This window comes from Adiantum capillus-veneris, chromosome 3, assembly GCF_014529385.1.
Source record: "Adiantum capillus-veneris isolate H3 chromosome 3, ASM1452938v2, whole genome shotgun sequence".
Classification (NCBI taxonomy): domain Eukaryota; kingdom Viridiplantae; phylum Streptophyta; class Polypodiopsida; order Polypodiales; family Pteridaceae; genus Adiantum; species Adiantum capillus-veneris.
The window spans coordinates 148,596,162-148,612,893 of record NC_140933.1 but is presented as its reverse complement, the minus strand read 5'-3'; the positions used below and the strand labels follow the sequence as shown (position 1 = coordinate 148,612,893).

Below are 16,732 nucleotides of genomic sequence, written 5' to 3'. Positions count from 1 at the left end.
TCTTATATAGAAATCTCAGTATATTGCCCTACCTAGACTTTGACAAATAAGTGAAATAAATCCCTAAAAGCCAAAATAAATACTGGGTTCACATTGAGCAGTTCACTTGAGATGCCTAAACTTTAACACCCTCTCTGCAGCTCATAGTGGACATCAATAGTGAAACCAAGTCGATGAAGAAGCTACCATGGACACCGCAGCAGCTGCAGACTACTAGATACACCTCGATGTTTCTCTCCTCAACTTTGTATGTGAAAGAAATGCCATCTTGAGTATGAGTTGCCTTTAGAGAAAATTTGAAATGTAGACAAGACTATGTCCAATAATCTCCATTCGTGAATTGTGAACATATCACGTGTAAAATATAACACTCCAAGATAATGAACTCTCGAACACATCTTGTCCTTGATCCGACCAACAACAATGAATTGGCGCACCCATCCATAGTGTCTTTAATACGCCTGATTGGTTCCCTGCCAGATGCATGTGCCTTGAACTCTGACCTACGGGTCCAAACACCAATAACTTGAACTCCTACACAAGGGTCCAAATCAATCATAGGGAGCACTGTCTGCCCCTCTCTACCACTCACAAGCCTCTCTGTGGCTGAAGCTAGTGGCGACACCGATCTGTATGTGATTAGAAGGTGGAAATATGTGCGAGTGTGGTTGTCACCACACCAGCAGCCTCTCTGTTGTCCTTCCCTGAGTCACTATCTCACTGATGTCCTCCTACCGCTTGCTTTTACCTTTGTCTTTTGCAGAATCTTTGTCTTTACCTTTGGATCTGCAATCCTTGGCCAAATGACCTCGCTTTTCGCACTTGTAACAATGGTACTTTGTCCTTTTTCTTGAATCCGAAGTAGCATGTGCCTTCCCATGTGTGTCCACCGTCTCAAAAATCTGAATTTTTCCTTGAGTAACCAACACGGATTCCGCCTCAATGAGAAAAGAGCTGAGATCATCAAATTCCAGCTTTTCCTTTGTGACTTGTAGCCGTAGGCTTCTAGCCACCGTTTCATACTCTGTAGGCAACTTCATAAGGACCAAAGCAGCTAATTGGGTACTGGTAAGTGCATAGTTGCCAGTTGATCATGTACAAATTTAATCTTCATAGAAAATGATTTCATGAAACTTCCTTGGGGGAAATGGATTTTAAATAACTGTCCAAGAAGGGTGACTGCTCGCATTGTGGAATCTCAATCAAACATTCCGACAAGCTTGAACCACATTTCGCTGGCAGTCTTCAAGGTCTGAATGGTTGGAGATAGGTCCTTCGTACGAGATTCTGCAACGGCCGACATCGCCTTCGCATTGGACGCATCCCAATTGACACACAATTTGGTGTGCTCGTCATCTTGAAGCCGGGTATACATGTTGTGGGGATCCCTTGTAGGACGAGGCTCTGAGCCGTCGACAATATCCCATAACCCTTTCCTAGTAAACCAAAGCCGCATAGTCAAATTCCAATGAGCGTAGTTGCTGCCGTTCAATTTGTCGCTGGCGCTCGAGCAATGGGGAGCCGTTATGAACTTGCAAAAGCCTGGTATATGTATCGTCTCGCACTCCAAAATCTAGCCGCACAAATCCCAAGCCGCACAAAATATTCACTCTTTTGACACTCTCAAGCCGCTTCACAACTACTCGCAAGTCGCCTCGCCGCTTCCAAGCCAATGCCCAAAGTCTATATGCCGTTGTGGGTGAGTCGCCTCCAATACCCAAGGGTGTTCGTCTTGCTCAGTTGTGAGCGTTTTAAAACGCTACACCAAGAGGGGGTCTGGCGGTGTGCCTTTCAAAACGCAGGTGGAAGTGGGACAGGGTGCCGTTGATGGGTGATGCCTATGCAACGTTTTGAACATTGTAGGGCAAGGGGACTTTGGGAGAGTACTGTGCAGCAAAGCCTACCTCTGCAACGTTTTGAAACTCGGCAAGGCGCAGGGGATTGGGGCACCTCCTACAAGAAGAGAGGGGGAGGAAGCAGCAGACAGCAACAACAAGGGTGCGTTTCAAAACACCAAGGCCAGCAGGACAAAACGCCAAGGCAGCATGGGCTTTCCAAAACGCTGGCTGTGTAGAGGAAAAATGCTAGGCAACAGTAGGCAAAAACGTTGGTGCAGCAAGGCAGCGACCGAGCAAGTCTTTGGCAAGGGCTCCTTCTTCTTCTCCTCCAAGACACCTCGCTCCGCCACGTTCTTCAGTCGCGTGGCTCTGATACCATGTCAAAATTGACGATGCGGAAGCGTGTAGACCAAGGTGAGAAAGCACGAGAGAGAGAGAGAGAGAGAGAGAGAGAGAGAGAGAGAGAGAGAGAGAGAGAGAGAGAGAGAGAGAGAGATTGAACCAATCAACCAAGGCAATGAGATAACAAATGATAATACAATGGGGGCTGAGTGTTTCTTATGTAAAAATCTCAGTAAATTTCCCTACCCAGACTTTGACAAATAAGTGAAATAAATCCCTAAAAGCCAAAATATATAATGGGTTCACACTGGGCAGTTCACTTGAGATGCCTAAACTTTAACAGTGGGATGTGATCCTTCTTGGCTTTGTGAGTGTCGAACATTTGTGGGAACTTTCCCTTTCTTGGAGTAGTGGTTGATGATTTGGGTGGAAACCCACCCATTTGGTAGTTGGTGCCTCTAAAGTTCTTTGGGTTTTATATGGGCAGTTATTGCCCATCTTCCTCACAGGTACCTCTATTTTTTGCATCCTTGTGTCATGTTATGCTCACCCTATCATGGATCTTCCTCTTTTAACAGTGTGCATGTGATTACATTAGAATGTTGAGGAACTTGGTTCTATATCATTTCTCATGGAGACACCAACATGGGTACTGTAAGACCCATCCCTTGACTTTCATTTTTTGAGTGATTTTATCTTTGTTTTTTTAATGGAATTACATTGTGCATGAATGTGTCCATGTGTGCATTGAAGAATGGCTCTCATTAGGTACTACTAGTTGACATTGGAAAGAAAGGCATGGTAGTACCATGCCTTGCTTGACCTAGTACGAATTATGCCTTGCTTGACCTAGTACGATCTGGAGGAGGACAAGTTGGTCTATCACAGTGTTCGCGAAAAATGTGTCTCAGCTTAATATCATGCCGTTTTCAATTTCACAAATTCCGGTTGAGGGCAAGCGCAAAAGGAGAAATTATGCCCCAAAATAGAGGAAAATAGTGTAAAATTTTTTATAAAAAAACTAATTTTTCAAAATTTCCTCTTGGCAAATTCAAGAAAAGGAATTTTGTATGTTTGGGAAAATGGTTTTTTCCGAACACTAGTCTATCACCCACAAACCCTTTTAAAAGTGATGGTTTCTCACCCTCACTTAGCCGTGTCTACTTACAATTGCTTCATTTTGCCCACTTGCACCTATTTTCTGAGCACTTGCGCTTGAGGGAGAGAGTGGGCATGTGGATGCTTGCTGATTTTTCACTACATAGAGATGGTTCTCAAACTTGGCTTTTTATCTTTTCTTGATGGTTTTTTTTTAAATAATATACAAGACATTAGATTCAATGGGGTTTCCTTTTTTTGAGCTTTCATGAAAGTTTTTTTTTTTAATGGCCATTCTTTTGGCAAATAGGATCTTATATATATATCTTGGCCTTGATTGATGATGCCCTTTATTCATCCGTTGATTTTGAGTTGTGAAAAATATGGATGTTATTAGAAATGAAGCATGGCAATAAAAACTTGACCTACTTTTCTCCCTAGAGCTATTTAGGCTACTTAAGTATCGTAAAATTTGGGGTTGTATATTCTCTTGCAATATTTGACCTTATTTAGACCAGAGTGTTTTGTCATGGCATACTTTAGAAAATGAGGGTGCTTTGGGCTCTCTATTGGAATTTGACCTAAGCTTTTGGTTGTAACTATGTTAAAGGTTCTTTTTTTGGCTTACTATGTCTTAAGTCTAGGACAATTATAGGGCCTTTGTAAATGGTAAAATATGGGTATGATATAGTGACACAAATGAAAGTAACCATGATATTAAATAATAAAGTTAGTTTTTTGAGTTCTGATTGCTTTTAGGCATCCAAACAGTGATTTAGCAACTCAGTCTAGTACAAAAATTTCAAGCAAACATTTAGAATACACTTCAAAGCCACAAACTCAGAATATCTCTTTGAATTGTAGCAAGGTTAATTTTGAATGGATTTGTGGGTTTGTTCACATCTTCAATGATGTATCTTACTTACCCTACTCCTATGAAAGCTAAAAGAATGGACAAAATGTGAAAAGTAGCAAAAGAAACACAAATCAATCATTGACTCAATGAATACCTTCCCAACTGACCCAAGAGCTCAAACCATATCCCACTAGTCTAGATCTGATCTAAATAAACTAAAGAGCTTACCAACAAGTACCTTAGTAATCCCAAATCCCTCGAAACAATCAGCAAAGCCAATTACTAACTATGTGTGAAAAAGAAGATAAGGTGACTACTCTAGAGTGATCTAGAGGAAGTTTGGATAACAAATCTAAGTACATGGTTTTTTCTTATTTAGGGAGCCTCATCTCCAACAATGATGCTAAATGTTATGGGGTTCCCCAACTCCATAAATTTTATTGCAATAATAGCGAGAACTTTATAGATAACTATCAATCCAAGGGACGTACGTAACTAGTGCGCATGGAGGCTATATGAGGGCGTCAACAAGACTCTCATAAAACCCAATCACAACACGCTACAATCAAATGCTGATCTCAACTGATATCCAAATCACTCAAAGCTACTCTACAACCGCTAGTCTAACTCATGCATTTCACCTTGCAAATGGTGTCTAATTACAACCAAACATGCCACAAAGATAGACAAGACCCTCTAGGACCACCCTAGGGACTCAAATCCATCAAACAATTGTCATATGCAAACATGATACTAGAAATTCGGCCTAAATTTAGAAGGTGAATTTGGATAATGGATATAGCTTATAGATTTGTAATGTTGGCTTCAATCCATAGCTACTCTTGCAATCACAAGCGGATACTTAAATCACAAGTTATGGCTAAAAATAGCATGCGAAGGGATGGCCATGCCCAAAACACTGAAATAGGATGAGTGACTTACGTTGATGTGTAGAGATTTTAATTAAAAGCACAATGTCGCTTTTGGATTCAAAAATAGACTTTGTGCGAGGGAGATATAAGCGAAGAGTGCTCATAGGTAAACATAAGCGTACAACATAGTATGTTCTTAATTCATTATCTCTTAAAAATGAAGTTCAATTTACAAGAATTGGCCTTTCTACTTTACCAATGGTCAAAATTAGGTCTTTTGGGCAATGTGGCTCACAAAAATGGTAAGCCAAGTTAAGTGCCTTGGGTAAAATATGTTACAAGCTAGAAGCCATAGGGACCCAATCTAATCAATAAAGGCTCTCCTATACACTCGTAAAAATAACATTGAAGGTGCAACATGTATTTCTTACCATGCTAAATATGATATACCCAAAAGCATTTGTACAAAAGAGGATGAAGATTGTGCTAGTATAGGTGTGTGGATTTGCAGAAGCTCTTGTGACAAGATCCTTAACCTGGCAAGTTGCACAAACCCCACCTTCATTGTTAAATTGATGGATGTGTTGCTGCCTTGGTGAGGAGGAGAAAGGAAGTCTCATCAGCCCCCTACATGATGACTCCAAATATGATGCAAGTTGAACATTGAGGATGAATGCATGACTGCTCTCCTCCAAAAGGAGTTTTTAAGCTCTAAGCAAGGCTTTCCATGGGAGGATTCTAGTGATGGATCTGTTGAAACCGAGGATCGACTAGAGAGTAGAATCAATGAGCAAAGAATACTTGATTGATTCATTATAAGAGTGGGAATATATATATACGTATAAGAGGTGCTACTACCTAAGCAATGATGCAGATAAGTGATAACCTAAACCATGATGTATGCCATGCTTAGGGTAGTTTCCCATAGAGTAAGAGCTAGGATAAGTACAATAGCTAGACTTGAGTTTGATGTCTCAACACCCTCTCTCAACCTCACTAATCTAACCTAACTCCTAGCCATGTTACTAAGTGTGCAGCTACATTATCTCTACGCTGACATTAGTGGTTGTTTCCATGGTATGATATGGTGCACCTAGCAGAGGCTGTAAGCAAATGTAAGTTAATTCTAGCCTAAGGGCATGGTGAGCAGCAACATTTGGCTTCAATAATTGCCCGCCAAGGTGAACATTATTAGAGGAAAGTTTAGGCCTTTTTGCTCAAAGGGAGTGTTTGTGAGCATGCATTGGGAGGTCTTACCACATATCAAAGACACAAGCAGTGTCTAAACCCTTAAATGGGATAGAGACTTACACTTAAATGGGATAAAGACTTACATGATTTGTATGAGCCCAAGCAAATAACCGCAAGCGGGTAAAAGGATTGAAATTTATTTGTGCACCGCGTGCCAAAAAAAATATTTATTATTTATTATTTAGTATTTAGTATTTAGTATTTATTATTTATTATTTATTCTTTATTATTTATTATTTATTATTTTATTTTTTATGTAGCTTTGTACCTTCTTCATGTTGCTTCCATAGCTAATGTGACACTTATATATAGCACTTGCATCCACATCCACATCCACATCCATATCCACACGCACAAGCTAGCTTGCTTGCTTGTTGAGCAAGGCACTAGATACAAGAGGAGTCACCTTTTCAAACAAAAATATAAAAGCCTTTTGTTGTCACATGACTGAATGTACCCTTGAATGCACAAGTATGTCTATGTGCATGACCCTAAAGATTTTTTTTTTTGAAGTAAACAATGGCAGCGTGCTGCCAATTGATGATGCTTGTGTTGTGTGTACATTGTGCCAAAGTTGCCGCTTTTTGAATGGTTGTTGCAATTGTGTATTGATAAAAGATTCTTTCGCTGTCCCGCACCAAAAAGCAATAGTGGCTTGTCAAGCTTTGTTATTGTTTTGAAATGCACGAGCAGGCCGATTTCTAGTTGTGCCACCTTTACAAGTGAAGTAGCAAAGGCTGTTGCCTCGTCCTATGCGACTTTGGCAGCGCTAGCTTGCCAAGAAAAATTGTAAGAGAGGCCAAGGCATCAATTGATAAGGTTGTGTTAGCCTTGTAGTTAGTTATCGACCACCCCGACTCAATAAATTCATGTGTGTATGGGCTAAAAAAGGCACAAGAAGCGACATCCAAGGAGTTTAGGTTAATTTTCGATGATCATGATGGATAAGGTTATGATTATGCTAGAATGATGAGAAGGAAACTATGGTGGATGCAATTTAGAAACAAAAAGACCATGGATTGGTGGTTGTCTTAGAATACGTGTTAACAAAGGACTTCCGCCGACTGACATTGGCATCATAAGAGGGCATAGTTTGCAAGGGAGTGCCCAAGTACCCAAGTTAAGCTATTACTTTAAGCCCATTTATCAAATTTTGTTCATTCTATCCCACATATTAAGCCCACCAACATGTTGAGCCCAAGTATATAGTGAAATGGTTAGCATCAGGTTTTGAAATACAATTTAGGGTAAAGTTTTTAAGCAATGCTCAATATTTTGAAGGAAAAAACGACCTAATAGTTAAGTAGGCAACCTTCTTTTTTTTATTACCATGATCTCAGCAAGCAAAGAGGGAAGGCCAAGAATCAATCTTATTAGTCAAAAGACCAGCAATCACCATAATCAAACTCACAAGTCAAGACCACAGCCATAAAAAATTACCACGTTTTCAACCTAGAGTAAAGATCAAATTTCAATAGTGACCATATCATGCCTACTTTCAAGAGCCATAAATAAAGCAAGTAGGGGTTTGCAAATGTAAGTCTAAGCCCACCAGTGGGCACTCACAAACTAGTTAAGTATCATGATCATATCATCTGGGGAGATTCAGTTCAGTAATCATATGTAGGTTCAAATGCAATTCATTAAGAGTCATCAATAGTAGTAGATTAACTATGTTAGGTCTAAACCAAAAATACAAGCAAGGAAGCCAAAACATAGACACACCATGTTGTAATCAAAACAAAGCTCAGTGAAAAAACAACAGCAATCCAAAGCGAGTACAACATATCATCAGAAAAGAGAGTTTAGCTATCACAACCAGGTGAGCTTGACAGTAACCAAGGTCAAAATCAACTAGGATCATCAACATGTGAAACTCAGGTCCAAAGTCGAACTAATTAGAATACATCATTGTGATTAATGAGCGATCATATACAATGGTTTTTAACTAGTAGTTAGTTCAAGTCCTATATATTGCTCACGTAATGCACGTATACACAATTCAAGCATTAGTTCAAGCCCGAAAAAACCACACTAGGTCATTGTTTCTACTAGATTTGAAAGTGTGGAAGAACTAATAACTTTTTGATAGACAACTATCATATATTGTAGATAGATTACACCAACCCAAATTGATGGTAAGAAATCAAACACAATAGTTCATTCCATTATGGTAGGTGTTCCATAAATTCTTTGCCACGTAGAGGATACCACCACCAAATAAAGCATTAATCAAGATACTTAGATATTCTGAAAAAAATAACTTTCAATCGTTTCTAGCACCCAAGATTTTAGCAATTGTATTGTATTTAAATACAGCTGTAGATTCCATTTGAATACATGTGGCAGCTGGCAAGGCCCAAAAAGACTAGCAAAAATGATTTACAATAAACGTTTAAAATTAGGTATTCTAAAAACTTTTTCACCAGGCAAAAGATACCACCATCAAACAAAGCAATAGTCCCAAGATTCCTCTTAACACAGTAGTCTAACATGGCAATCACCAAATTTATAACTCCATTTTAATTTATAACAATAAATTGCGATAGTTGGTATAGTCATCAACCAAGTAAGAGATACAAAACAGAACCTGTGAGGCAGCGGACATCACCACCATCACCATGCCGCAAGAGTTAAAGCTTTAGAGAAGCTACCATCACCCTCTCTTACTTTCAATAGATTTTAATGAAAATAAAACAGTAAAACAAGGCAAGTGAGAGTGTAGAAAACCCTCACCTTGGTTAAATAGGCAACCAGTCAACCAGTGAAGGTGAAGCTGAAGCTGTGTGAGTATTTCCATAGCATCATCATAGGGGAAATCACCCATACGTAGGGCCGATTTTTAGTTGTGCCACCTTTACAAGTGAAGTAGCAAAGGCTGCTGCCTCGTCCTATCCGACTTTGGCAGTGCTAGCTTGCCAAGAAAAATTGTAAGGGAGGTTGTGTTAGCCTTGTAATTAGTTATCGACTACCCCGACTCAATAAATTCATGTGTGTATGGGCTAAAAAAGGCACATGAAGCAACCTCGTGCATACAAGGAGTTTCGGTTAATTTGCTATGATCATGATGGATAAGGTTATGATTATGCTAGAATCATGAGAAGGAAACTATGGTGGATGCAATTTAGAAACGAAAAGGCCATGGATTGGTGGTTTGATTAGACTAAGTGTTAACAAAGGACTTCCGCCAACTGACATTGGCATCATAAGAGGGCGTGCATAGTTTGCAAGGGAGTGCCGTTTCAAAGAAGAGGAATGCACAATGTGGTAAAAAGGAAACAAGCACGTCCAACCAGAGGTATGTCCTAATATGCTCTTACAGTGTAACTATGGGTGATGAAGATGAGGAGCAAGTAACTAACCTCACCATGCTATAGCTATTGGATTTGATTGCATGCGAGGATAATGCGGCATCCACCAAACATTATATTACGAGTGGTGCTTCCTCAAAGTAATTGCAGAGGAGCACAAGGAGGGTTGGTCATCCTCTAAGGTCATTGTCGAGGAGCATGAGGAGGGTGTCTCTACAATGATAATCTGAGATTTTCAAGCTTAGTCCCTACATTGTAGAAGAAATGTTTGTCTTCCAACCCAAAAGAGACGTGACCCCTATACATTTTTTTTGTTTGTTCAGTAAAGTCCATCAATTATTGTTTTCTTAAATTGTTTTGAACCTAGTTTGAGTACATTATCTATTGTATGCTAGGTGATACCACCACATCATTTCCTCTTGTTGCAAAGCGCGCTTAGTAATATTTGATCTTGATGGGGTTTTGGTGAAAAGATGGTATCAACATACTCCACACCATGTTGCGTCAATCATGCGCCTTCACAAGGTGGACAAGCATAAGATTTCACTAAGGCCTAGACTTGTATATTTTCTTGCTAAATTAAGGCTACATTATCACGGCATAGCCTGTAGTAGCATGGCACCTCAAAATATGTTTCCCTTTCCGACTTGATTGAGAAAGAGATTGCAAGAGAATGTGTGTAGAATCTAGGCAAGTACTATTCCATAAAGCCATTGAATTTTCTTCTTGATAGGGGCATAAAGCTCGATGACATAGCTTATTGATGACACACTCGTTTTGAATCCATATAGCACAACTTGTGAACCCACATATGAGCTAGGGATTGCAAGCTACCATTTTTCTTGTTGCCTTGCAAAAAATCTATACGATTATTGGAGAAATGTTCCATTATTTTTGTATATACTTCCTTATGGACATGTATTTGCATGCAAGAGCCATGCATACAAACCCCATGCATGAGCTACTGAAGGTAATTGAGGTTGAAGATGCTTTTGTGGAAAACATCCATGATGCCTTGGAGAATATTAGTAAAGAACCTCAACCAACCAGTAAGCCAAAAGTTCAAGATAGAATTCAGGAGCTACCACCCGATTTCGTTGCATTGATTTCAAGAAAACAACCCCCCTCTTAAAAAGTCTTTTGTTTGCCTGATCAATGTGGCAATGCATAGTACACATGTTGTCAATTGTAAAGAAGGCTTGTCTACCCGGCCTATCTAGTGCATACAAGCTCAACACTGCCTCCACCTTTGCTCTATAAAGTTTGGCCAATGCGTGGTCAGCCCTCTCCACCATCGCGGTTGTACAAAAATTTATTGTGGTAGGGCATGAGTTTGGAGGCTCTAGATCAATGGCTATCAAAGTACTTGATAGAGTCTTTGTTCTTCGACCCACTTACCTCATGGGATACGATGCGCTATTGGCCAGATACGCACATCTTCACGCCAGCCTCGGGTCAAAACTCTTATATACAACGGAGTACCAACAAAGGCCTGGACATGTCCCCTATGTCACATGGAGCCGGAGACAAAGTTGCACTACACGTCACTACCCAGTTTACTATGAGATATGAGGCCGCTTTCACTGCCTGTTTAGAGAGAGCTTTGGACCACTCTCTAGGGTCATGGGGTACGAGGACCAGAGATGTCTCGGACTGTTTTTGCTCGAGCTACGCAAACACAACAAGAACCTAATGAGAGGAGAGGCTAGCCAATCTCAGAGACAGATCACATACTACTTTTGAGTGGGCACTGGGCAACCGGAGGAGTAGCTATCACAACAAAGCTCACATTCTCCTTATACTAGAGGCACGTTGATCGATCAAGCGACTAAGCTAGGGAGATCCAAACGCCCACCATTGCAGAGGACTACATAGCATCATTGAAGGCTGCATCATAGGATTCGGGCCACTTTGGCCCAACACGCACACCACCCGATCAGACTTCTGAACATGGAGGAGATTGATAAGATCCGCCAACAACCGATGATGGATCTCTCGTGATTTAGCTCTTTTAAGGATTGTAGACCTTGCTTATCTTGTCCCACACACATACCCACTTTGTGATTTAACTCTTTTGAGGATTGTACACCCTGCTCATCTTTTATCACACGCATACCCACAATGTGTTATATTAGCCCTCAGCCACTACTTTCACCCCCCCCCCCCCCCACCCTCCCATTCAGATCCCACAGTTGCATTTCAGTGCCTTTACTTTTTATTTTTGGTACTCAAACATTGTATCAGGTTCATTGCATTGTAACTTTTTGGTCTCATAGGTCATTTTGGCCTTCAGAAGACGTTCATATCTCTCTCTCTCTCTCTCTCTCTCTCTCTCTCTCTCTCTCTCTCTCTCTCTGTCTGTCTGTGAGTGTGTGCACAGAACCTGATTTTCAATCAGTGGGAAGCATAGAACTGATAGCAGCAGTCGAAAAAAAAAGTGCCTATACATTTCAGCATTATCCTTTAAAATGCAGGCCCATCCCCACGAGCAGTAAATGAATAAAAGCAAAAAGAAATTCTATAGAAAACCATCCTTTACTGCAAGCTCTTGCAAATGAGCAATAAAAGCTTCTAGACTTACATCATCTGTGAAAAGGAAATCCGAGTCCCCAATATGTTCACTTTTGTGTGTGACAGATGGATTTAGCTTTGCCAAAAGGAACCTTGCTTGACTAGTATGTTGGTCACATTCAATAAACTTTGGCAGAGGATTTCTTTCTGCTAGTAGAGATTGTGCATGTAATACAGGCGCTTCCAACAGCTTCCTGAAGTTTTCATGACATGGGTCCTCGTGGTACCCAAGCTTTCTCCATTGAGCGATTGTTAACCCAGTGTGGACCACTATATGGAAAAATGAATCAAAAAGTAGGATGGAATGAGATTTAATAGAACTCATATCAAGCGAGACTGGCACTGGAGGCCCATCAAGAGTGTAGGAAAGAAGTGTTGGCTGGATCATAACAACACTTCCAGTCACACCTTCTCGATTTAACATCAACCAGAAAAAAGCAGTTTCATCCGGTGTGTTGCGACTCACTTGAAGAAACTGCGACCGTCGCAGGTAAAACATCAATTGAGGAAACAAGGAAAGGCTAGAGGAAAGCCGAAAAGAATCGGGGTCCTCCTTGTTGTAATCCCCAAACTTTGACGCAAACCCAATTAGCAAATTATCAAGCCACCTTATAACTTCTCCAATATCCTCCTTCATGGCCTTGTAAATTACAAGTCTAGAGACAATTGCGGCAGCTGCTTCCTGGTCAAACCCTCCAATAAGCTGTCCAACTTGAGAGCCATCAATCCACCTTCTTGCCGTTGTGGTGACGCGTACTCGCATCTGTCCGTTACACTTTTGATATTTTGTTATAAATTGAATGATGAAAGCATTTCCAGGTTGGGAAGACGTTGCCAATTGGCTAGTTACCTCAAAAAGGAAAGCCAGATGTGTTTTTTCAGTCAGTGTGCACAATCTCCATGTATTTGTTCCTCCAATGCCAATTTGTTTGTCACTTACTGACTTACTTTTCTTGCTTGTAGATGAGCATGGCCCAAGCGCCCCACAGATCTTCACCTTCTGAGTGGCTATTATCTCTATTGTGGCGTTGAAACACATCTTTAAACAGCCTTCAGAATCAGAAGCAAATAGGCGCTGTAGGGATATTCTGAATTCATCAGAACCAAAAGTCTCTGCCAAAACAAGAAGTCCACCGGAGACTTCTACCGCCGATCGTATCTCATAGACACCAACCTGATCCAAAGAACAAGCGAACAAGTCCAAGACAGCCCCAATAGAGATTAAACAGTCTTTCATCCCTTTATAAAATTTCTCGGCCCTATAAAAATGGCGGGCACTTTTGTTCGTCAGATCTTTGTGAGTACGCATGCTCTCCTCAAGATTGGTGTTGACAACCTTACCTGGTCCCACTGTGCCAGGACCCCCAACAAAGAGCAGAATGCGAGAACCAGTATTTGATAAACAGCTCTTTAGCAAAGAAACGGCAATTGCCAAAGCAGCACCAGTAGCTCTTTGTGGTCTGGCTCTAGAGACTTGTCTCACAAAGTCCGGGTGTAGCTCATCTAAGATAGCTGTAAAATTGAATGCACAGTCTGGAAAGGGAGCAAGAAAGCGATTGATTCCTCCTTGCTTCAGGTTTTGTGGCTTGCAGGAAATGCCAAGCAGTTCTTGTATCTGTAGTGAATCAAATATTCGATTATATTTTATAATAAACTAAGCTCTAAAATTAAACCACCGACAACCAGTTTAATGGATAAAGTGAAAAATCAACTGCCTAAACTTTCAGAGCTCATACCACAAACATAATAAAAATGTCAAAAAAATTATGCGCTGCGGGAGTTAAACAAATAAGCATTTCAGTACAGAAAAAATTGATCCACAGTATATGTCTTAAAGTTCAGTTACTCAGTAGGGATAATCTCGAAAAGAACCAAAACAAAAAGTTTAATCATTAACAGCGAAAGCAAATAAGAATTTTTAGTAGTCAGACATAAGTGCTCCACGTTCAGTCATTGCCTGTGACTTCAGCAGGGATGATCTCAAAAAAGAGACAATTGAATTTTAGTTTATCCATTACCCGGCCTGGCCCGTGAGTTTGTTCTCCTCTCGCCCGACGCAAAAAACCACCCACACCCACGCACGCACACGCACACAGGAGGGTACACTTTTTATTGCAGAAAAAGTAAATTGCCAGTTACAAAACCTGGCACTATAGAATACACCTGCGCACGTGCACAAGAGGATTGTACTTCTTATCACATAATATGAAAATTGCCGCTTACAAAATAGGGATCTAGGGAACACACGCACGCATGCAGAGATGGCATCCTTTTTATTATTACATAAAAGGTAGCTTGCCAGTTATAAATTTTGGCAGTAGCCAACATCTAGATACAACCAAAGGTGAAAAGACCCCAAAATAATACATGATGCACAAGCAAAAGGGGAAGACCAAGGAGAAGTAATGCACGCAGAAAAGGCCAAAAAGGTCGGGGCACTCCCAAGACCACCTGGACAGCATATCCAAAGACTGTATAGGGTGAATCCTCTATCCACACTGAAAATAGTACAGCTCGTTCTAACAAATCTCATGTAATTCAAGGGAAAAGAAATCCCTTGTATGTGACTGAAGAATGTTCAGCATCCAATCCATAAGAACTCTATGTGGGTATCTCAAAAGGAAGCGATAACTGAGAGAGACATATCAGTCACAAAGTGATGATGTGGCAATCACCTGCCGGCAAAAGAGAAGGCAGAAAAAAACAACGCAAGTGATGGCATGGCTGTCCGTACGCACTGCTGACAACAATGACATGGCAGATTTTTACGCTAAGAAAAGCATAGCGTCAGTTATTGATAGCAGTAGCTTTTGGGGCAAGCGCCAGCTTTTGTATCTTTTGCTTTTCGGCCAGGGGCCTTAATAAGTGAGCCCTGGTAGCCACTTCTCCAAATCAGTTTGGTAGCACGTTCACAAAGTGGACTCCCCCCGGCAGTTGTACTCTGTGATTGACTAATACAAAAAGAAGTACCGAAAGGGGAGCCACACTTTGGGGCCAATGCATCTGGGAGTGGAACTCCGCCACTTCCTGTCGCGACTACTTCGAGTTTCAAAGTATAAATGTTGATGATTGTTCACCAGTTCTGTTCGTGTGATGTTGTGGGATTACCTATCACGTGCACATCTAACCCTCTGTGCATGTGGACAAGCTGTAACTTCTACTTCTACAGCCTAGGAAGTGTTCTGGCACCCTTGTTAGCTTGTACGCAAGATGTGCATGTCCACGCACTCTAGAGTAGTTGCATATCCTCCGATTGCACATGAGCACAACCATTGTCTGCTAGGTGTAGGCACTAGGGAGTGTTCCCATTCTAGTCTATAGCACCCAGCCTAGGTAATTTACCTGCATGTGAAGCACCTCTTATAATGAGTTCTTAAATTTATTGTTGACATTAGCCAGTTTATGAAGTCGTGGGGTCTGCTATGCACTGCTCCACCTAGACTTGCCGAGCTATAAAGGAGTCCCGAGGCCCAAGCATTGGATCATCAAATAAGTCAGTACAATACCCACAGTTCCCTATGGGCAGCCAGCCCTTTAGTACCCTCATCCATGGCGTTTTTCCACCATCACCAGCAAACACCAACACCAGATCAGCCTAGCGACATCACTTCTCAGCCTAGCAACCCAGACCAGCCAGCGTTTTGCCAGCCATAGATCTCCATAAGCCTTGGATTTCAGCCATAACCTCTTCGGAAGTAGCAAATCTCTGCCATAGCACTAGTGTTTTCAGTTTTCAGCCCATCCTCGACATCGACCATAGCAAATCAGCCCATAACCTTGTCAAATTTGCAAATCTCACAAGAGCCACTAGCGATTTGCATTTTCAGCCCTTAGCCTCTTAGAACAAGCATCAGTAGCAAGATCCCATCAGCATCTCAGCATCTAGGACCGTTGTATCAGCATTGTGCAATCTAGAGCAGATACCTCTCTAGTGAGTCTTCTTTTTCTCTCTCACACTCACCAAACCTTCACTTGCAATATCTATGTCACAAGGACGTGGCAACTGCTAACCTTAGTTGTTGGTTTCTTTCCAATGATTTTTGTTTTATTTTTGAGACCCTCTTTTTGAAGTAGCAAACGGTCGGACATTGTATGGCCAATGTGAACGGTAGTTTCACCTGCAGATGGGAAGTGGTCGGCACTGGAATTCGTATAGTAAGAGGATATCTAGGCTCAGAGCTAGATCATGTAGGTCCCCCTGTCGCACTTAGCAAGTTGGTGGATACTAGGAAGTGAACTCAATAAAGGAACAAAGTCAAGGTGGGACTACCAACAGAAAGTATCCGACAGTTGGGCCACATTGCATTTTTGGATGCGGTCCGAATGAGGATAGATGGTCAGATGACCAATGGGAGCCCAACGGAATCATTTCCTAAAATTTAGGGAACTGCTATTTTGGGCCGTGAAATGTGTTCGCGTCATTACCTCCAGTATGACTAGGGGAACATTTTACAACTCTGCCATGAAGTCAAATGAGCAACCAGTTCGGAGATTTTTAGGCGTCAAACCCGAAACGGGAAAATGCTTGTAAATGCGCCAAGTGGCACATTTCTGTGCACTTGCCTCATGCATCAAGAAGTGGCGCTGAATTTA

At 41.2% G+C, this 16,732-nt stretch overlaps 1 protein-coding gene across 2 annotated transcripts in view; it reads right to left on the bottom strand.

The window, feature by feature from the left end:
- Nucleotides 1–12,068: 12,068 nt before the first annotated feature.
- LOC147461909 (Sec23/Sec24 protein transport family protein) overlaps nt 12,069–16,732 on the bottom strand; it is a 62,320-nt gene continuing 57,656 nt past the window's right edge. For both annotated transcript variants that reach the window (XM_086509380.1, XM_086509381.1), the window contains one exon: nt 12,069–13,754. In XM_086509380.1, coding sequence (XP_086365506.1) covers nt 12,087–13,754 — 1,668 coding nt within the window. In that variant the 3' untranslated portion in view covers nt 12,069–12,086. The remainder of the gene's footprint in view (nt 13,755–16,732) is intronic.